The sequence below is a fragment of the Stomoxys calcitrans genome, chromosome 4 (assembly GCF_963082655.1).
Source record: "Stomoxys calcitrans chromosome 4, idStoCalc2.1, whole genome shotgun sequence".
NCBI lineage: Eukaryota > Metazoa > Arthropoda > Insecta > Diptera > Muscidae > Stomoxys > Stomoxys calcitrans.
Genome location: NC_081555.1, coordinates 136,873,410 through 136,897,043, shown reverse-complemented (window position 1 = coordinate 136,897,043; position 23,634 = coordinate 136,873,410). Strand labels below are relative to the sequence as shown.

Here is a 23,634-nt window from a genome sequence, read left to right as displayed (position 1 = left end):
AAACAAAATGGCCAATACAGCACAGTTGTTAAGACGACAAAGCTCCCGGGATATTGTATTAAAATCACAAAAGAGCATTGATCAACATGAATTGAGAGTAAGTGTTACCGGTATGGAAGTATGTATTTAACAATAAAGGGTGTGTTTTAGAGTGACAGAAATTTTAATGTAATATTTATTGATAACATTTAAAAATGACTTCTGGTCGATAATTTTCGAAAAAGGAATCATACCCCATGTTCCGGTTTCCCATGTTTCCTATATCGTACAATGGAAAAATTTATTTTTTCTATCTCTTCTAAGCCTTATACTTGTATAGCTTGTCCGAAAGAGGAAACATTGCCAGGTTCCGGTTTCCTATATCGTGAAATGCAATTACTTTATTATACCCACCACCGTAGGATAGGTTGTATATTCGTTTAGTCATTCCGTTTGCAACACATCGAAATATCAATTTTCGATCCTACAATGTATATATATTTTGAATCGTCGATTTAACGATGTCCGAGTGTCTGTCCGTCCGTCTGTTGTTATCACTCTACAGGCTTCAAAAATGAAGATATTGAGCTGAAATTTGGCACAGGTACGTCCTTTTGATGCACGCTGTTTAAATTCTTGAACGGGCCAAATCGGACCATATTTGGATATAGCTGTTATATAGACCGATCTGCCGATAAAGGGTATGAAGCCCATAAAAGCTTTATTTTTTAACCGATTTCGCCGAAATTTTAAACCGTGAGTAGTTTTAGGCCTACTAACATCTGACCCAAATATAGTTCAGATCGGACAATATTTTGATATAGCTGCCATATAGACCGATCTCCCGATAAAGGGTCTGAAGCACATAAAAGCTTTATTTTTTAACCGATTTCGCTGAAATTTGAAAAAGTGAGTTATTTTAAGCTTCCCGATATCTGACCTAAGTATGGTTGAGATCGGATTAAATTTAGATATAGCTGCCATATGGACCGATCTGCCGATAAAAGGTCTGAAGCCCAAAAAAGCCCTATTTATTACCCGGTTTCGTTGAAATTTGAAACAGTAAATAATTTTAGGCCTCCTAATATAGGACCCAAATATGGTTCAGATGGGACTATATTTAGATATAGCTGCCATATAGACCGATCTCCCGATAAAGGGTCTGAAGCCTATAAAAGCCCGATTACCCGATTTTGCTGAAATTTGAAACAGTGCGTAGTTTTAGGTCTCCCGACATCCGCCCCAAATATGGTTCAGATCGGACTATATTTAGATATAGTTGTTATATAGACCGATCTTCTGATAAAGGGTCTGAAGCCCATAAAAGCTTTAATTTTTAACCGATTTCGCTGAAATTTGAAACAGTGAATAGTTTTAGGCCTCCTAACATAGGACCCAAATATGGTTCAGATGGGACTAAATTTAGATATAGGTGCCATATAGACCGATCTCCCGATAAAGGGTCTGACGCCCATAAAAGCTTTATTTTTTAACCGATTTCGCTAAAATTTAAAACAGTGAATAGTTTTAGGTCTACCAAAAGCTTACCCAAATATGGTTCAGATCGGACTACAGGGTGGCTGATGAAAGCCGCTACCAAAAAAAAATGTAATAACTTTTTTTCTATTTAATAATAATAATTTAATAATTAATTTAATTAATTAATTAATTAATTTAATTAATAATAATTTAATAATTAATTTAATAATTTAATTTAACATGAATAAAAGAAAAATGTATTCCATACACCGAAAAAAAAATGTAGCAATATTCATCATTGTAGCAATATTCATCAGCCACCCTGTATATTTAGATATAGCTGCCATATAGACCGATCTCCCGATAAAGGGTCTGAAGCCCACAAAAACATTATTTTTTATCCAATTTCACTGAAATTTGAAACAGTGAGTAGTTTTAGGCCATCCGACCCAAATATTGTAAAAATAGGACTGTATTTAGATATAGCTGTCATATGGACCGATATGCCGGTTAAGGGTCTGAAGCTTATAAAACCGTTATTTATAACCCGAGTTTGTTGAAATTTGAAATAGAAAATTCAACAGTGACTTATATTTATAAGACCACTCAATGTCCGTGCCGAATTTGGATGCATAAGTTATCCAATTTTCATCGGATTGTGAAAGGGGGTTTACTTATATACCCGAGGTGGTGGGTATCCAATGTTCGGCACGGCCGAACTTAATGCCTTTTTACTTGTTTTGCTTTTATAGTTTGAAATCACTTAAGATTCTTAGTGATTAGAGTATGTACTCAAAAATAGCCGTTACAAGGTTCCCAAAAATAAGGCCAAGAATATCTTGTGTTTAACGACTTCGTAAAACGAAATATATAGTTATATTTTTAATTTAAAATTTTTTCACTCCAAAAAACACAGGGTATTTATTGTCATCCTACTTAATTATCGTTCTTCTTCTAGTTGGTTTGTTATCATTCATTCCTACTTCCATTGTTCTGTATCTCCTTTGTTGCATGAGTAAATTAACTTTTTTTAATTCGATTTCTATTCATCCATTTTTGTGCGTTGTTGTTCTCTTGCGGCAGGAGTTACGTGGTCGCTTGGTCTCCGAACACAGTGTCAGCAGCTCAAGTAGTCATCGTGCTCCTCATCATGGACCCCATCATGGCCCACATCACACCCCCATGTATGGGGCAACAAATCAAGCATTTATGTCCGATGCCTTCGATGAATCATCCGAAGTTGAGGATACGGAGGCCAGCACAAGTAAGGCGGTCGCTGAATTGGTTGCAGCCATTGAAAGTGCCCCAGCGGATATTGTGGAGGGTGAGAAGGAGGGCGAGGAACGTGAAAGTTGGGATAGTAAAATAATGTTTCTACTGGCCACAATAGGGTGAGTATATGTATGTGTGAGTGTATCTACATTCTATGCATTTAATTAAGAACACATGATTTACGTTTGTGAAATCTTTAACAATAAATAAAAGTTTCAAGTTTGATAGCGTATGCTTTGAAGGATAAAGTTATACTGGCAATGTTTAGAATAAAGAATAAAATTCTAAGTCTTAAAACTCTATATTGTCGCTATTGGTTTATATATTCATTTGGCGGGCCTTGGGCAGTCCCCGCTGCACCCGATCCCAACAATAGAAACCATGTTTTGTTTTTGGTGACTGTAGAGTGCAAAAAAAAATTCGAACGAATCCCTTTACCAATCTCCGAGATCCGATATTTTTGAGAAGTGCTTTTTGGGGGAGACATTTCGACTCAAATATGGATATCAAATTCGTGCTTCACTCCCAAATCTCTTTAATTTGAGCCCCATATTGCCATGGTCGGTATGTGTGAACCGTTTGGAGAGTGTATTGGGGCTGGGCCGGCCGCCAGCACTTTGGCCTGAAAATAGCGTTGATTTGTGTTCCATATTGCTATATTCGGAAATGAAGTTCAGTTAAGGGGGTGACTTAGTGCCCTAAGTCAAACACTTGGCTCCAAAATTTAATATAAAATTTGTTACCTTCTCTCAAATACCTTCATTTGAGTCCCATATTGGCATAAAACGACGTATTTATAGGAGGAAAAGCTTGAATGCAAATTTTAATGCCATATTAGTAATCTGCTCCCAAAAAACTTTCATTTGAATCCCATATAGCCATGGTCGGCTATGCCCATTTGGGAGTATTTGGGGGTGGGGAGACCACCCATTACTTGGATCTAAATTTTTATGCTATATTTGTAATCTACTGCCGAATACTTTTCCATATTGAAATCCATATTGTTACGAATGTCGAATATATCTGTTTAGAGGAGTTTTGGGGTTGCGGGGACCCGCTGGATACCTGAACCCAAAATTTAATACAATATTTGTTTTCTAGTCTCCAATACCTCTCATTTGATACCCATATTGTGCCTATCAGTCCACTTTTGGTTCCGATATCTAAAAAATAAATAACTAATGTTTCCTTCCACAAAAACCTACAAAATCTGTGAAAATGTTAAGAATATCGGATCAGCCGTTTTCGATTCTACGGAACAAACAAACAAAGCGAGTCTCATATAGTCACGATGGGTCCTATGCCCATTTGGGGCGCTTTTGGGGATGGGGTGACCCCCCTACACTTTGATCTGATTTTGTATGCCAGATTCGTAATCTACTCCCGAATACCTATCATTTGAGCACCATACTGATGAAATGGACTTTCAATTTGTCTGCTTTTAGAAGTTTTGATGTTAAGGCGACTTCCTTGGTACTTGGACCCGATTTTTAATACCTTATTCGTATTCTACTCTTCAATACCTTTCATTTGATATCCATATCGTCCTTATCGGTCCACTTTTGATTTTGGGTAGTGCTTTTGGGATAGAGGGGGAGGGTCCGGCCTCTTCCGATATCAACAAATTATTCCATTCCTTCTTCCTGACCATATTCGTTATATACTTCCCAATATCTTTGATTTGAGTCCCATATTGTCATATTCGTTCAATAAACCTATTTTAGGGTGTTTTGGGGATGGGGCTGCCCCCAGTTGCATGGACCCAATTTTTCATATGAAATTCGTACTCTACTCCTGAGTACCTTTTATTCGATACCCATATTGTGCCTATCGGCCATCTTTTGATTTTGGGTGGTGTTTTTGGGTAATGGGGTAATCGGTTCAGCCGTTTTTGAGTCTGTACGGAATATTTATAGATATACATCGCGTGGTAATTGCGCCTTCTAGAGGCTCAAGAAGTCAAATCTGAAGATAGTTTTATATGGCAGCTATATTGCAGGGATTTGTAATATTCCTGCCATGTCGGATAAAAATTGCGTCCTCTGGAAAACACCTCATGCGAAATGTCATCCAAATCAAAACATAATTGCGCCATCCAGAGGCTCAAGAAGTCAAGATCCGAATCGATTTATATGGAACCTATATCGGGTTATGAACCGATTTGGACCATTCTTGGCACAGTTATTGAAAGCAAAAAACAAAACATCTCATGCGAGTTTTCATCTTAATCGGATAAGAATGTCGCGCTCTAGATGTTTATCTTTTAAAAAAGAAACAAGCCGATCGGCCCATAAATGGCTGTTGGCAAGCAATTCAAAATTGGGTATCGTCGAGGTGAACAACTTTAAAGCCACACACAAAATCTCATCATTGACTATGTCAAGTTATACATATCTCTATCCGTTCGAAATTTCTAAAAGTATTTCCAAGATTTTTCGATTTGGCACTGTGTGATGGTGGGTATAAAAAGTAGGGAATCCGGCGGACCGGAGGGGAGCACTTACAGGCTTCGCCCACTCAGCCACTTCAGACTTCTACATTAGCCCAGAAAGAGAGTAGAGCCAACTTTCTCCCATCACCGCAGCCCCTGCAAAAGTATGACAGTGTCAAGCGCGACGTCTAAGAACGGACGTTTCAGTGACAAGCAGGATGCTACTACACTAGCTCGCGCGTCTATCATATAAATTGTACACCCTACCTAGAAGCTTGCAAAAGAGGGATTACTGATTCAGTAGCGTAATCGGCGTTTTTCAGCGAACAATTCTTAGCAAACTCATCGGCCGTCCATTCTCTGCCACTCCTTGATAGGCCAGGACCTAATAGCATTCCCATGGATTTAAATAACTCTTTGCAGTTTCTATGCAGCATCTATCTCATATGCCTTAAAGCCCTAGATTTAAGCGCCGCCTAACTGTCCGCACATTCAGAATCGTGAATACGCTACATCCCGCTGAAAGACGCTATATCCATTTTAAAACCCATATGACTCTATAGTTTGTGAAAATTCAATTTAGACTCCTGCCCAAACCAATTTAGACCCATTCGTGTACACAGAAGGTCCTGGAAAAGTGGATTAGCCCCAGTTCAGAGATTACTTTTCTAAAAAACGACAATTTGGATGATTTCTCGTGACGATCTGGCTATTCGTATTCAAATAATAAGCCGACCTTTAAAACCTGAAACAGGCAGGATGTACTGGAGATTATCTTTGTATTGGAGCACATCTGCGGTAAGATGTGGATGTTTTGGATGATCACAGCTTATCTCGTTCATCGTTACATTAGCATCACCAGAAGAGTTCCCTCGACTAAAAAGAACAGAGAAAGGCGAAATCGGGGAGTTTTGGGAAGCACACTGCACGGCTATACTTTTTAGACCTGAAAAGGAAGTTGAAACTGCAGAGGATACCCGCTTAAGTCTGTATACCTCTAGACTACGTAAGATATTTTCTTCTAAATTTATTACGTTAGGGCACATCAGTCAGAGAATGTTTGGACAATGTCTAGTGGGGAAACACTAAAACTGTTCCTGGAAACTCTCCAATGGCCGTGAGAAGAGGTTGCCACCCATATGCATTTATAGGGGGTTGTAGAGGAGACTGAGTCTGAGTTGTGAATACTTTAAGTGCTAATCGAGTTACGACTGATTTAAATCGCAAGGCCCTGATAATGTATCACCAGGACTTTGTAAAGATGCATTACGACAGACAAAAGGTCTAAAAGAGATCGCGGATGCTGATGACCTGTCTACGAGTATAACGGCTGAGGGAAAGGCTCCCGACAGAATGTCCCATTTACTGTAATAGCAGCTGCCAGACCTATAAATTGATGTCGGGTGGACGGAACTTCAAAAGTCCAACAACAATTCAATAATCAGCCGGGTTCAAATGATGTATTGTTTGTGAATCACAGCCGCACTGAGGTCGACACCTTTTAATGCTACACCTTATGCCTCTGGACATTGCGGCTAGACAAATTGCTGGGTCTGCTGCTGTGAGGTAAAGGGAGCTTTCTTCTTGGTCATGGGGCAGCTGACGACGCTGTGTTATCTTTGATATCATGCCCGATGTCCCGGGCAGGGTGGAATACACATTGCCCGAGTCGCTGTTTGATAAAAACTATTGTATCACTATTTCTGATATAAATCAAATACATAAGGCCACTTAATCTAACTTAACCTATCGGTTATATTGCCTTAGTATTGGGCAAGAATGACAAGAATTGTAAAACGAATATTAAAAACAAAAACAAATATTCAATGAAAAAAATCAAATAGGGCGAAATTGTACTAAACCGTTTCCATTTTATAGCAGTGACGCGTGCACTTACCCATTTCCAACTACATCCAAGCCTATGGGCTTATGTTCTTGTATACGTACACAGTGTGCAATAGTATTGGTATTTTTGCGCGTCATTGTTCTATAGCATTATATATGTTATGCAGTTCTACTGAACAGTTAGACCAAACTCACCACGTGGTGAGATATTAAAATAATGTATCAGTCCCTCAAAGTATGCTATCATCTACAATAAAATTTTTAAAACACGACTTATCATTAATGTTTCTCCTAACTCAATACTACAAACAAAGGTATTCCATTGTTTTTCTCGCTTTCCCTTTAACCTTACCTTTACCTATAATGCAACAAATTTAAACTATCGTTGCAGAATTATGCATAATATGTCAAATAATGTTGCCTAGGTTATTGGATTTATTGAGTTTCTGTGTTTTGCCACAGTTCAATGGAACACAATGCAAATTTCAATCCCATTTGTGTGAAATAATGGGTACAAAGAGCGGATGAATGAATGGCTATGTCCTCTAATGGTTTCTTTCAGTTATGATTTTATTTTATTTGTGTTTTTTTTTTCACTCTCCTTGCAGTTATGCCGTTGGCCTTGGTAATGTTTGGCGCTTTCCCTATTTAGCACAAAAGAACGGGGGCGGAGCGTTTTTGGTGCCCTACTTTATAATGCTGTGCATTCAGGGCATACCCATATTCTACTTGGAATTGGCCATAGGCCAACGTCTTCGCAAGGGAGCCATTGGGGTGTGGAGCCAAGTGTCGCCCTACTTGGGGGGCATTGGCATCTCATCAGCTGTCGTCAGCTACATTGTGGCATTGTACTATAATACAATAATTGCGTGGTGCCTCATCTACTTGTTGCACAGCTTCGAATCTCCACTGCCTTGGGCGGAATGTCCAACACGTCTCTATGCCAATTATACTTATGATCACGAGCCGGAGTGTGTGGTAAGAAAGGAAATCCTGCCTCCGTTTCTTCTCAATTGTCTCAAGGCATTCGTTTTGGTTTAAATTTTTTCTTTGTACTTTTTCTTTCTAGGCCTCATCGCCAACGCAATTTTATTGGTATCGCACCACACTGCAATGCTCGGAAAGTGTTAATCAACCGGAAAATTTCAATTATCACATGGCTCTGGCCCTCTTGGTGTCGTGGTTTCTTGTCTACATTTGCATGGTACAGGGACTAACGTCATCGGGGAAAATTGTATATGTGACCGCAATATTTCCCTATGTGGTCTTGATCATATTCTTCTTTCGTGGCATTACTCTGAAGGGTAAGTATTAAGAGTGTGGCCTTGAGTAGCAAGGATTAAGAAACTGAAACTATGAACAAAGGAAGGAAGCACATGTTGATGGGAAGGTTGTTTAACCAGATGAAAAGTTAAAAGTTTTCCCCTTTTGTTTGATGAAATTCAATTAAAGAGAGATGATTAAGAATTTAAAATGAGTTTTAAAACAATATTTCAGAGAAATTTTCTCTAAAGACAAAAAAATTAGTGAAATTTTCTCCAAAGACAAAAAATTAGTAAAATTTTCTCTAAAAACAAAATTTCAGTGAAATTTGTTCTAAAGACAAAAAATCAGTGAAATTTCCTCTAATCACAAAATTTCAGTGAAATTTTCTTTAATCACACAATTTCAGTGAAATTTTCTCTAAAGACAAAATTTCAGTGAAATTTTCTCTAAAAACAAAATTTCAGTGAAATTTTCTCTAAAGACAAAATTTCAGTGAAATTTTCTCTAAAGACAAAATTTCAGTGAAATTTTCTCTAAAAACAAAATTTCAGTGAAATTTTCTCTAAAGACAAAATTTCAGTGAAATTTTCTCTAAAGACACAATTTCAGTGAAATTTTCTCTAAAGACAAAATTTCAGTGAAATTTTCTCGAAAGACAAAATTTCAGTGATATTTTCTCTAAAGACAAAATTTCTGTGAAATTTTCTCTTAAGACAAAATTTCTGTGAAATTTTCTCTAAAGACAAAATTTTAGTGAAATTTTCTCTAAAGACAAAATTTTAGTGAAATTTTCTCTAAAGACAAAATTTTAGTAAAATTTTCTCTAAAGACAAAATTTTAGTGAAATTTTCTCTAAAGACAAAATTTTAGTGAAATTTTCTCTAAAGACAAAATTTCAGTGAAATTTTCTCTAATCACAAAATTTCAGTGAAATTTTCTCTAAAGACAAAATTTCAGTGAAATTTTCTCTAAAGACAAAATTTCAGTAAAATTTTCTCTAAAGACAAAATTTCAGTGAAATTTTCTCTAAAAACAAAATTTCAGTGAAATTTTATTTAAACACAAAATTTCAGTGAAATTTCTTCTAAAGACAAAATTTCAGTGACATTTTCTCTAAAGATTAAATTTCAGTGAAATTTTCTCTAAAGACTAAATTACATTGAAATTTTTCTAAAGATAATATTAGAATGAAATTTTCTCCAAATACTAATTATGATTGAAATTTTCTGTAAAGGTAACATTTCAATGAAATTTTACCAAAATTATCAATGGTGAAAGTGAAATTTTCTGTAAGGACAAAATTTCAGTAAAATTTTCTCTAAAGACAAAATTTTGATAAAATTTCCTCTAAAGACAAAATTTCAGTGAAATTTTCTCTAAAGACAACATTTCGTTTTGTTTTTGTCTAAAGACATAATTGCAGTCAAATATTTTCTAAAGACAAAATTTCAGCGAAATTTTCTCCAAAAATAACATTTCAATGAAATTTTGTCTTTAGAGAAAATTTTCTCTAAAGATAAAATTTAATTGAAATTTTCTCTAAAGATAAAATTTCAGTGAAATTTTATCTAAAGACAAAATTTCAGTGAAATTTTCTCTAAAATTTCAGTAAAATTTCATTCCGCCCCGTGTCACTATGGACATACACCTAAGCCAGAACTCGGCTTGTTGTGCGCTCTAAATACTAAAATGTAACCTCGAAAAAAAAATTTAAGTCAGGAATTCCGTGCTGCTTACAAATTCCCTAATTGTTTTCCATGCCACGCCCCTTAGTTGGTTTATGTCTGGTATTGTGTCGCCACCTACGAGCCGGTGCCTGTTAGCCCCGAAAGCCGGGCAACATAGGAAATGGTCCATGGTCTCATCATCTTCTCCACATGCCCTACATATGCTATCACTTGCCACACCGAATTTGCATAAGTGAGCTCGTAGTCCTATTTGTCCTGTTATGATACCGAAAGCTTTACAGACCTCCTGCTTGATTCCTTTCAGTAATATCATCGTTTTCTCACAATCCGGATCTCCCCATAGAATTTTTGTCGTCCTGCCGAATATTTTGCTGTTCCACTTAACTCGGACTGCGTCGACCCGAAACACTTCGGTTTAACTCTGGTCTTCACTGCCAAATCGTCTGTTTTTTGATTCCCCCATACTCCGCTATGGCCCGGCAGCCAAATGATGCGGATCGTGCCATTGCCGGAGAAGGCGTTAATCTCCTTCTTATATTCCAACATTTTTCGTGGTCTTACCGTCCTGATTGTTATTGCCCATACTCGACGTTCTCGCGCACCACCACATTCATTCTGTGTTCGCCCCATCTCCGCCTGCAGGATCGTATTATGTTCGGGCAGCCATTCTGGTTCCACTCAGTAATAGTCTCGTTTTCTCATCCTTCCGGCCGTTTCAGGGCTATATATGCGTTCGGTGCCCACGCCTGTATGAGACACTTCCAGTTCAATTTCCTATCTAAGATCACTCACATGTATTTGACCTTGTGGAATATTGAAATCGGTCTGCTGAGGAAACGTGGTGCATCGAATGGACCCACAGACAGATATGAGTATTCTCTGGGTTTATATTCAGACCTCGCATGTTATCTCCAAGACTATTTCGGCCATTTTATATAGCTGATTTAGATTACCTACCCTTAGAAGCATTATAACATCGTGTGAGTAACAGACGGTATCAGAAACCGTAGTAGACTATTTATTGTTATGCGGTTAGAAGCCCCGAGAGCAAAGCAGTAAATGAAGGAGAAGCAGCGCGAGCCGAACAAAGAAACAAAATAAAAACCACCAGATCGAAACTGAGCAGCAAAGCACATGTGGTGGCTGGTTAAATAGTTTTTTGTCTTGTTTATGTCTATACTGTTGTTGTTGTTATATGTTGGCTTGCAAAGAGTGCCTTTCAACAAGAAATTTGTACTTTCAGTCAGAAATTGTTGCAGGAAAATTAACAAATTTCGTCGTCTTTTTTTGACAAAAGTTGTTGTTTTTCGAAATTATTATACCCTACACCACCACTGTGGTACAGGGTTATAATACCCTGTGCATTTGTTTGCAACGCTATGATGGAGAAGAGCTCGACCCATTGATAAGTATACCGGCCGACTTAGAATCACTTTTCGATTCGATTTAGATATGTCAGTCTGTCCGTCTGTGTGTTCATGTATTCTTGTAATCAAGCTACAGGTCGTATTTGTTGTCCAATCGTCACGAAATTTTGGACATTTCACTTTTTTGGCTTAAGGACGAACGCAATAGATTTTGTTATAAATCGGCTCAGATTTAGATATGGCTCTCATATATATGTATCGCCTGATTTGCACTTCAATGACCGTAGTAACTACATTTTTCAACCGATCTGCACAAAATTTCGCACGGATTGTTTAGCTACTGATCTCAATATATCTGCAAGATTTCCTCAAAATCGGTTCAAATTTGAATATAGCTCCCATATAAAGGGTGATTTTTTTGAGGTTAGGATTTTCATGCATTAGTATTTGACAGATCACGTGGGATTTCAGACATGGTGTCAAAGAGAAAGATGCTCAGTATGCTTTGACATTTCATCATGAATAGACTTACTAACGAGCAACGCTTGCAAATCATTGAATTTTATTACCAAAATCAGTGTTCGGTTCGAAATGTGTTCAAATTTCGAACCGAACACTGATTTTGGTAATAAAATTCAATGATTTGCAAGCGTTGCTCGTTAGTAAGTCTATTCATGATGAAATGTCAAAGCATACTGAGCATCTTTCTCTTTGACACCATGTCTGAAATCCCACGTGATCTGTCAAATACTAATGCATGAAAATCCTAACCTCAAAAAAATCACCCTTTATATGTGTCGACCAATTTCCACTTAAATGGCCATAGTAACTAAAATTTTCCAACCGATCCCCACAAAATTTGGCACGGAATGTTTAGTTAGCTCCCATATATATGTATCACCCGATTTGCACTTTAATGACCGTAGTAACTGCAATTTTCAACCGATCTGCACAAAATTTGGCATGATTTGTTTTGTTACTGATTTTAACATATCTGCAAGATTTCCTCAAAATCGGTTCTAATTTGGATATAGTAGTTCTCATATATATGTGTCGACCAATTTCCACTTAAATGGCCGTAGTAACTAAAATTTTCAACCGATCTGCACAAAATTTGGCACGGACTGTTTTGTTATCGGTTAAGATTTGGATATAGCTCCCATATATTTTTATAGCCGGATTTGCACTTATGTGGCCGTAGGAACAACAATTTTCAAACGATCTGTTTGAAAAGTCGGTTCAGATTAAGATGAAGCTCTCATATATTTATATATATTGCCCGAATTTATATTTGCGCCCGACTTTTGCCTTTCGTTACTGGTTTTAATCTTGTAGCAGTGGCGATATTGCGTCTCCCTGTGGCATGCCCTGTCATTTTGTCCCCTTGTACTTATGTTATGAGACCCACAATTTATTCATTAATATTTTTGGTACAAATTTACAACTAAGAAAAGTGTTAAAATTTTTTCATATACATAGAAATTTAGTTGGATTTTGGAAAATAATTCATATATGACCATTGAGATTCTAACTTAACTGATATAATTTCACATTGCGAAGAACTATTCAGTTTTTCTTTAGAATTTTCTTGGATCGCCACAAGGTTGTCGAAGATGTTCGTAACGCATATTTAGATATTTCACATTGAGAGGAGTCAAAATCAGTGGTTTCATTTTGCAGTAATCATTTCTGTAGACTTGATCTTCATTTTGCGCCTTATAAACCCGTTTATTAAGGCGTTTCCTTTGAGCATATTCCTTAAAAACAGAATCGTCGAATTGATTTTGTACTTCCTCATAAATGCGATCCATTTGAGAATAGATACGATTTTGTTCGACCGGAAACCAATGATACAAGCGCTGCCATTTACGTCGCGAACGTCCTATGGCATCGATTATGGCAAGTTGATTGGACAATTGAGAAGAGAAACTTGAATCTTCCATTCCAATTTGTTTTTAAAAATAAATACTTTTTTTTGTTTGACATTAAAAATTGTAACCATCTTTCCTTTCCTTTCCTTTGCAGGTGCCTCGGATGGTGTTGCCCATTTGTTTACACCTCGCTGGGAGACTCTACTGGATCCGGTTGTCTGGCTGGAAGCTGGCACTCAAATTTTCTTCTCCTTAGGTTTAGCCTTTGGTGGTCTCATTGCATTTAGCTCCTATAATCCAGCAAATAACAATTGCTATCGCGATGCCATTTTGGTATCGATGACTAACTGTGGGACATCAATGTTTGCGGGTGTGGTGGTATTTTCAGTTATTGGCTTTAAGGCCACAGCAACATTTGATCGATGCAATGAGGAGAAAGCTCATATGATTGCAATGAATAAAACTTCAGGTCTTCCGATTTGTGATTTGGAGCGAGAGTTGGCAAATGTAAGTATAACACCCGAAAGAAAATAAGACATGGTATATCAAACAAGACGAACTTTATTATGAAAATTTAGTTTTTCATATTCTCAATCAAATTTTTCGCATCGAACGGTAAAAATTGGGAAAAAAATTTGTTTAAAAAAATTTCGACGTAATTTTTATTAAATAAAATTTCGACAATGTTTTTATTAAACAAAAAAAAATCTACGAATATAGAATATTGGTAAAATGTTCGCAAAATATCGGATGTCGAAAAGACCAACATAAGTCACTGTGTAAAATTTCAGTGAAATCGGATTATAAATGCGATACAAATGCCAAGACTTTAAATCGGGATATCGGTCTTTATGGCAGCTATATCCAAATCTGGACCGATTTGGCCCAAATTGCAGAAAAACGTCGAAGAGCCTAACACAACTCACTATCCCAACTTTCGGCGAAATCGGACAATAAATGCGCCTTTTATGGCCCCAAAACCTTAAATCGAGAGATCGGTCTATATGGCGGCTATATTCAAATCTGAACCGATCTGGGCCAAATTGAAGAACGATGTTGAAGGGCCTAACACAACTTATTGTAACAAATTTCGGCGACATGGGATAATAAATGCGCCTTTTAAGGGTTGAAAACCTTAAATCAAGAGATCGGTCTATATGGCAGCTATATTCAAATCTGACCCGATCACTGCCCCAATTTAACACTAACACAACTCACTGCCCCAAATTTCAGCAAAATCGGATTATGAATTTGGCTTTTATGGTCCTAAGACCTTAAATCGGCGGATCGGTCTATATGGGGGCTATATCAAGATTTAGCCCATCTTCGAACTTAACCTAGTTAGGGACAAAAAAAAAAAAAAAATAATAATCTGTGCAAAGTTTCAGCTCAATATCTCTATTTTTAAAGACTGTAGCGTGATTTCAACAGACTGACGGACCGACATGGCTAGATCGTCTTCGATTTTTACGCTGCTCAAGAATACATATACTTTATGGGGTTGGAAATGGATATATCGATGTGTTGCAAACGAAATGACAAAATGAATATACCCCCATCCTTCGGTGGTGGGTATAAAAAGACAAAATTTACGGCGGTACAAAGCCAGATATTAGAATGAAGAAGATAAGGAGTCAACATGAATGACAATAATGGGGGCCAGGCGGGCTGAAGATGTTCCCACCAATCTGCCATTGCAAGCTCTTATTGCAATCAAAAATGCCGAAAGGACTATATGCGTGGAAATAATTTAGACAGGAAAAAAGGAGTTCATTTAGCCATAATCCTGAACCATTTCAGGCATTGCCACAATTGGTGCACACCGTCAACAAGCTTGATTTCAAAGTCTTGACATTGCAATTGCTTGTCAGAAGCTCAACAGTAGTGAGAGCGAAAGCTCCACCCCATCTAGGAGAGGTCCACTGAACACAACAAATTACTTCATATTGGTGAATAGCAACCACTTTATCTTTCGGGGATTGGCTAATCTTGGAAGCAGAGTGTATGCTCTCTGAATGGCCACACACCAAGATGGAAACGTCATCCTCGTAGCCAACAAACTTTAGCCCCCTCCAATCCAAGAGCCCCAAAAAGGGTTACAAAGACCGTCATTGAGCTCTAGTCGCTCCTTCCTTCCTTGAAGTTTAAAGAAATTTAAAAACCAAAAATTGTTGTTCCGAAAACTGCTATTCTCCTATTCTATGATTTCTGTGGGGAATTTATTACAATTTATTGTTAATCATTAAGGTTGAATGGGTAGCCCACCATAAAAAGGTGGCAAGTCTGACCTATTATGAAAAGTAAATGAAAAAGCTAGAAATATGTGACAAGAAGAAATTACAAGAAGACAGTAGGGGGTAAGCGCCAATACGGCAATGTTAGCACTATTCGCAAAACTGGGGTTTATTCAGGGATTCTACACACTCCGCCACGCACTTTGACCTCACTGTACTAGAACCCACTTCGTATGCTTCGTATATGGAGTAGCTGCAATTGCAGTCGCGGTATCAAGTGAAGAGTCTTAGTGAGAGGCCGGACGGCAACAGTTCTTGCTTAAATATTGATTGCCTGCGATGATCAATATGACACAGCGATCTATTGGCATCTTTAAATAACCAATGGCCATAACGTTCCCGCTGCAACCGGTCCTATTGCCCGGAACTAGTCTTCCCAATTTTGGAGCTTCACGAGGATCGCTACCTCCACATACAAATACGGCTACAACAACAGCAAAAACAACTCATTTTGAAAACAGAATTTTTTTTCGTGTCTATGCCTGAAATGTTGTGTGAGTCGTAATATAGCCCTAATCCAATCCCTGTCTCCTAAAAACCCTCCTTAGTCTGTCCACCGCATCTATTTTGTCCAGAAGGGAACCTTGGCCGTATTCCGTCCCCCCGTTGCGGCTCAGAGCGGTAACTATCGATCCATCTTCTCGTTGTTAATATTCAAGAAGGCCGCCATCGCGAACTCCTTCCGTAGGAGAGATGACTCGACTTCTGCCCTCGAGTTATGCCTGAAGTTCTCTGACGTCAGACCCTCCATCATCTCAAGCCTTTTTGTTAAAAATTTGTATTAAGCATAATTGCCTTTAACATTTTACATTTGTTCTATATTTACGAGAGTATAACCAGGCCTTTATATATGACTAATAGGAGTATTTTTAAGACTACAATCATAGAAAGAAAAAATAAAAACAAAACTTACCACCTTTTTATAATTGCTCTTTCGATGTTTTATTAGCCGATCACGTAGTTGTTTACGCACCACAATAAACGCCAAACCTACGAATTGCAAAATGATTTCATTCATCATTAAAATTTGCAAGTTATGTCGACAAGTTGTCTGTTTTATATCTATCATTCATGATGGCACTCCCATCATAAATGATAGAAGTGTCAATGAACCCTATACAAAAGGGCAACATTAAGAATTATTCACAACAATAACATTTGTTTTCTGATTGAGACATTCACTATGAGCCAAAATTCACTTTGGTTCGTTAAGAAATTAATTTTACACTGATGTAACACAGCTAATAAACAAACAACCACAACAACAACAACAAATCTATAATGACACTGCAAATTGTTTGAGAGTTATGTTTGGTGAGATGAAGAGAGAACAAACAACGAGTATTAGACAGCCATCCAATGACTTTGTTGTTGTTTGGGTGTGTATGCATATTTTATATTTTTGCCAAAAATAACTTTTGTGGGTTTTTTTTTGCACATATTAGACATTTCCAAGGCTAATTTGAAGTATTTTGCATCTATAATTGATTTAATCACTGATATTTTTCATATTTAATCAAAAACTATTGTATTTTAACCGATTAAACAACAGCAACGAAAACTCGATCGATCTCTAAGGTAATTGGAAAAAACTAAAAGCACGAAGAAAAAAATAAGAGTAAACTAAAGTGTAAGAGAGAGAGAGAGAGAGAGAGAGAGAGAGAAAGAGAGAGAGGTGAATTGATAGTGCTGCCACTATTCATTCACCCCCTGCTTTGCTAGTTAGAAAATAGACCAGTAATGAGAGGCAAAATTTGTGCAGTGCCGACAAGATAATAGCCTGTAAGTGGAAATTGGGAGCCATATGTAAAACCGAACCGATTTGACCAAACTCGTTGGACATTGTAGCAGTCGTAGGGAAAAGCGTTATGTTTGCAGAGCCTTTAGAAGTGACAATCGGGAGTTATACATATAGAGGATGCCGCAGAAAAACTTAATTATTTGAAAGGACAAAAATCAAAGCACTTCAGTTATTGTTTTAATTCTTTTTATACCTACCACCGAAGGATGGGGGTATATTCATTATACCCTACACTACTACTATGGTAAAAATTGCAAATTTTGCCCATGAACATTCCATTAAGGAACAGGGGCAAACTTCTCACATATCAATGAGTGCAGTCCGATTCAAGTTTAAGCTCAATGTTAAGGGCCTCCTTTTTATAGCCGTATCCGAACGGCGTGCCGCAGTATGACACCTCTTTGAAGAGAAGTTTTACATGACATAGTACCTCACAAATGTTGCCAGCATTAGGAGGGGAAAACCACCGCTGACATATTTTTTTTTCTATAGTCTCGCCAGGATTCGAACCCAGGCGTTCAGCGTCATAGGTGGACACGCTAACTTCTGCGCAACGGTGGCCTCCATACCAAGACTGTGGTACAGGGTATTATAACTTAGTGAATTTGTTTGTAACACCCAGAAGGAAGAGAGATAGACCGATGATAAGCATACCGATCGAGACAGAATCACTTTCTGATTCGATTTAGCTTTGTCCGTCTGTCTGTCCGTCGGTCTATGTTAATTTGTGTACAAAGTACAGGTCGCAATTTTTACCCGATCGTCTTCAAATTTGGCAAAAACATTTTCTTGAACCTGGAGACGAAGTCTATTGAAATTGGAAAAAATCGGCTCAGATTTGGATATAGCTCCGATATACTTGTTCATCCGACTTATATCGTAATTTGTAAACCGATTCTCGCGAAATATCGCACAAGGGGTTCTCTTATAAGTCTCGATATGATTGGTTAATTTCATAGAAAATGGTTCAGATTTAGATATAGCTCCCATATATATGTTCCTCCGATTTGGACTAAAATTGCAATTATAACGTCACTTGCAAACCGATTCTCACGAAATTTCGCATGAGGGGTTCTCTTTTAAGTATCGACAATATAAGTGGATTTCATATAAATCGGCTCAGATTTAGATATAGCTCCGATATATATGTTCGTTCGATTTGAACTAATATTGCAAATACATCGAAATTTGTAAACCGATTCTCCCGAAATTTCGCACGAGGGGTTCTATTATAAGTCTCGACATTATTGGTGATTTTTATAGAAATCGGTTCAGATTTAGATATAGCTCCCATATATATGTTTGTCCGATTTGGACTGGTATTGAAATTATTAGGTCGTTTGTTAACCGATTCACACGAAAATTGGAACAGGGAATTCCCTTATGACTCCCGGTACTGCTGTTGAATTTAATAGAAATCGGTTTAGATTTAAATATAGCTCCCATATATATTATCGTCCAATTTTGAATAATACTCCATAACTTAGTCATTTGTTAACCGATCTTCACAAAATTTGGCACGAAGGTCTCTCTTATAACTCTTCTGATGGTTGATGAATTGCATTGAAATTTGTTTAGTTTTAAATATAGCTCCCATATATATACATCTCCCGATTTTAGCTTTTAAGACCTTTGCTAACCCATTAATCTTCTCAAAAATTTGAGCAATGATTTACATATAAAATTTAAAATTTGTTAAAATTTAAGACAGTGAGTTGTGTTAGGCAACTCGATATCCTTCTTTAATTTGGCCCAAATCGGTTCAGAGTTGGATATAGCTGCCATATAGACTGATCACTCGATTTAAGGTATTGGCCCCATAAAAGGCGCGCGCCCTATATAAACTGATCTCCCGAATTGACTCCATGAGCCCATACAAGCCGCAATTTGTTCCCCATTTGGCTGAAACTGAGCATGTAGTGTTTTGTTATGACTTTCAAAAACTATACCAAGAACGGTCCAAATCGATCTATTTATAATCTGATCTAGCTCCCATATAAACCGATATCCCGATTTGACTTCTTGAGTCCTAACAAGCCGCAATTTTTGTCCGATTTGGCTGAAACTTTGCATGCGGTGCTCTGTTACGAGTTCCAACAACTGTGCCAGTACGGTCCAAATCAGTCTATAACCTGATATAGCTCCCATGTAAACTGGTCTCTCGATCATCCTTGTTCGGTTCATCAAAAGTTCGGTATGTGGAATAAAATTATGCCCTTCAACTAAATTTATTTTGTATACATTTTTAGCAAAATCCATGGTGGTGGGTTCTCAAGATACGGCCCGGCCGAACTTAGCACGCTTTTATTTGTTATGATTTTAAAATGTTATACGCAAGGAAATTTTTAATGAGATTTTCTTTAAGATTTCGACAAAAATCTGTGAAAAATATCTAAAAAGCTGTAAGAAAGGGCAAAAGTCGGGCGATGCCGACTGTATAATGCCGTACACCTACCCTATAAGTACAATGTGGGGGCTATATGCAATTCTAAACCAATTTTGATGGACCTCGGCGTATGTTTTCAGATGCGTTATTAAACAATCCCTATCATATTTCGAGCATATGTCCAAACTTTAATAACTACGGTTGACAAATGACTATCTTATTTCAAATTATCCAAAATCTGGCGAACATATATATGGCAGCTATATGTAAATTTGAGCCGATTTCGAGCAAACTTCTCAGACATTGTGGTAGTCGTCGAGGAAAGCGTAGTGCAAAATTTTGGCAAGATTGTAAATAAATGCGCTTGCAGTAGCTCTAGGAGTGAAAATCGGGCGATATACATATATGACAGACATATCTATATCAGGGCCGATTTGTATGAAATTCACCATAACCGTCGAGAGTCAAGAAAACATCCTTTTTGACAAATTTCGAGAGAAACGTTTAACAAATGAGAATTTTATTGGAATATTTCTCAAAATCGGGCGAACATATATATGGGAGCTATATCTAAATCTGAACCGATTTCGAGCAAACTTCTCAGATATTGTGGTAGTCGTCAAGGAAAGCGTTGTGCACAATTTTGGCAAGATTGGTCAATTAATGAGCTTGTTGTGACTCTAGAAGTGAAAATCGGACGATATATATATATATATATATATATATATATATATGAGAGCTATATCTAAATCTGACCCGATTTCCATGAAAATCACCAGTATTCTCGAGTAAGAGTGTCGAGCAAGAGAAAATCATTCCTGCCAAATTTCGTGAAAATCAGTTAACAAATGACCATTTTATTGCATAATTACTGAAAATCGGTCGAACATATATATGGGAGCTATATCCAAATCTGAACCGATATTTTTTTTCTTCGTCTCTTGGCCAAAAAACATTCCTGTACGATAGGATGAAAACTGCGAACTGAACTTTGTACACAATTTAACATGGACAGACGGAGAGACAGACAGACAGCCGGACATAGGTAAATCGAATCACAAGGCGATTCTGAGTCTATCGGTATACTTACCAAGGTCTATCTCTCTTCCTTCTAGGTGTTACAAACAAATGCGCTAAGTTATAATAAAAGTGGTACAGGGTATACAGGGTATAATAGTGATATAAAAACTTGCAAATAAAATTGCTACACCTTCTGTGAAAAAAAAAATTTAGAAAAATGTTCCCGATATTAAAATTAAAATTATATAAAATTAAAAATTATTTTTTAATATTTTATCGTGTTTCTTTATAAGGGACATCTTTTTTCAATTTTATAATGGTATTTTCTGAAAATATTCTTGAATTTTTTTTATAGAGTGCGTCTGGTACCGGCTTGGCTTTCATTATCTTTACTGAGGCCATAAATCAATTTCCTGGATCCCAATTATGGGCGGTGCTATTTTTCCTAATGCTGTTCACTTTGGGTATTGATTCACAGTTTGGAACCTTAGAAGGAGTGGTGACGTCATTGGTGGATATGAAATTATTGCCAAATTTGCCCAAAGAGTATATAGTGGGGGTAAGTAAATTAAGACAAATAATAAAATTAAAATTTTTAGTAGGAGGAGAAGAATAAAAAATCTTAAAAATGCTGTCTAAAACAAAGACTCAAACTTCTAGAAAAAGTTTTGGACTATAATTAGAAATATATCTAAGGCCTATAGCGTGATCAAGCGTTTAATTTCAGGCCCATATTGAAATTTAAAACTCAAATTTACTATACTATATTTTTCTTTATTTAAGGGTTTGTGCTTTTCCTGCTGTATGATTTCTATGTGTTTTGCCAACGGAGCCGGCAGCTATATCTTCCAGCTCATGGATAGTTTTGCTGGAAATTTCCCTCTGCTGATTATTGCCTTGTTTGAATGTTTATCGATTAGCTATATCTATGGTATTCGAAGGTAGGTTCTTTTGCCTTTAAGGAACATTTTTTTTAATTTTTTCCCCCATTGTTTCTTCCAAAGATTTTCCGATGATATTGAAATGATGACGGGCTCAAGACCCAACATGTATTGGATGTTTTGTTGGAAATATTTGTCACCGTGTGCTATGATAACCATTTTATTGGCCTCCTTTTATCAATTACTGACCGAAGGCAGCAGCTATCCGGCGTGGATAGCATCGAAGGGCATTACCGAGAAAATGGAATGGCCCCATTGGTGTATAGTTATAGCCTTTATATTGATTTTATCTTCGATTTTATGGATACCAATAGTGGCGATTTTAAGGTACATATAAACATGGACTTACCTCATGAAAAAAGTTGTTGAGGTTTACTTTGCAATAAATCCTTGAATTGCAGATTACTGGGTATTAAGGTGGTTGAAGATTCCGATCCTGCCTGGTTTCCCGAGGCCGAACTTAAAGAGGTCCATGGTATTGTGCCTCATGAACCGACTGAAATTGAACGCACCATCTTCTGTTTCAATATGGACGGCACTGAGGGTATGTGCTGTCCGAAATATGGTTTACCCGAGAAATCCTTGGAGGAGGAAGATGAATAAACATAGGGAAGAATTAGAGATACTTTAGCAAAAACAAAGTTTTGAGGTTAGAAGCGTAAAACAACAAACAATAGCAACAGCATTCAAGAAAAGACAACAATTATTTTAGTTAAAATTAAGAAGAAAAAAGCTCTTAAAACCTGCAGACATGCTTATACATAGATATATAAATACATACTTAGATAAAGACACATACGAACAATGTATGTACATATGAATACAAATGGTGAGCCAGTTACAGAAGCGGTGTATACTTACCCCCCCACTAGAAGAAGCATGTCCGCACTGGTGAAAAGTGCCATGAGATGTTCTAACACCCTGCCCCTACGAATCGTGTAAATATGCTGAATATTTTAGACTAAACATACAAACCCATAACTTCTATATATATATACACATAATATACAATACTATATACCTTGTTATGTATTATACATTCTAAATATCCTATAGATTATGTATACATTAATATATATATATACTATAATTTATGTGTTTCATATATATTATCACAAGAAAATAACCGCCACCGACATATGCATGTTGTATATTTAACTAAAAATTATTTGATTTGTTGTCAAGTTATGACTCTTTGCCTTATATGCCTAGATTATAAAATAATTTTACTTATACTATCAAACTCAATTGAATTGCATTTGTCGAACGGCTCTCTATAACGAATCAATCGTTTATAAAACAAAGTCTTGCCTATATTTCTCGGTAAATTAATCTGTGCCTCAAATGGGAACAGTCGAACCTCTCTATAACGAACTTCCCTATAACGAATTGTTCTCTATAACAAATAAAAATTTAACACACAACTTTTTGCAGCCATTTTCACATAATTTATCCTCTCAATAACGAACTACTCCATCACGAAGACTTCTCCGAAAGGAATTGTTTTTAAAGCGCAAATTTCTCTCCATAACGATTTTTTTGGCAAACTTTTCTTTATTGAAGTTCACACAAAAAGGTGGAACAAAATGTAAATTTCGTTAGAACATTAGAATTTAGAATCGAAAAAACTACTAAAAAATCTGCAGTTTGATTATGTACAAAATTTCAATCTGTAATTCGTCCAGGCGTCTCTCAGCGCAAATTTCTCTCCATAACGATTTTTTTTTTGCAAACTTTTCTTCATTGAAGATCACACAAAAAGGTGCAACAAAAAGTAAATTTCGTTAGAACGTTAGGATTTAGAATCGAAAAATCTACTAAAAAATCTGCCGTTTAAGAACGGTTAGAGAGTTAATGGGATTATGTAAAAAATTTCAAGCTGTAATTCGTTCAGAAGTCTCTCAGCAAATGCGAATTTGCCCACGAACATTCAAATAAGGATCAGGGGATCTTTTCATATATCAATAAGTGTTGTCCAATTCAAATTTAAGTTC

General features: G+C 36.8%; 1 protein-coding gene across 1 annotated transcript; it reads left to right on the top strand.

The window, feature by feature from the left end:
• On the top strand, nt 1-22,864 carry LOC106094451 (sodium-dependent neutral amino acid transporter B(0)AT3). Its single transcript, XM_059367014.1, has 9 exons — nt 1-97; nt 2,542-2,849; nt 7,615-7,984; nt 8,076-8,310; nt 13,353-13,705; nt 21,055-21,258; nt 21,483-21,640; nt 21,704-21,967; nt 22,042-22,864. The coding sequence occupies exons 1-9, from the start codon at nt 8-10 to the stop codon at nt 22,241-22,243; spliced, it is 2,184 nt and encodes a 727-aa protein (XP_059222997.1). The 5' UTR covers nt 1-7; the 3' UTR covers nt 22,244-22,864.
• Nucleotides 22,865-23,634: the final 770 nt, after the last annotated feature.

Coding starts and splice junctions, on each gene's coding strand:
- LOC106094451 (XM_059367014.1), top strand. CDS start 8: ATGGCCAATACAGCACAGTTGTTAAGACGACAAAGCTCCCGGGATATT. Junction 98..2,541: donor TTGATCAACATGAATTGAGA/GTAAGTGTTACC, acceptor CTCTTGCGGCAG/GAGTTACGTGGTCGCTTGGT. Junction 21,259..21,482: donor CCAAAGAGTATATAGTGGGG/GTAAGTAAATTA, acceptor TCTTTATTTAAG/GGTTTGTGCTTTTCCTGCTG.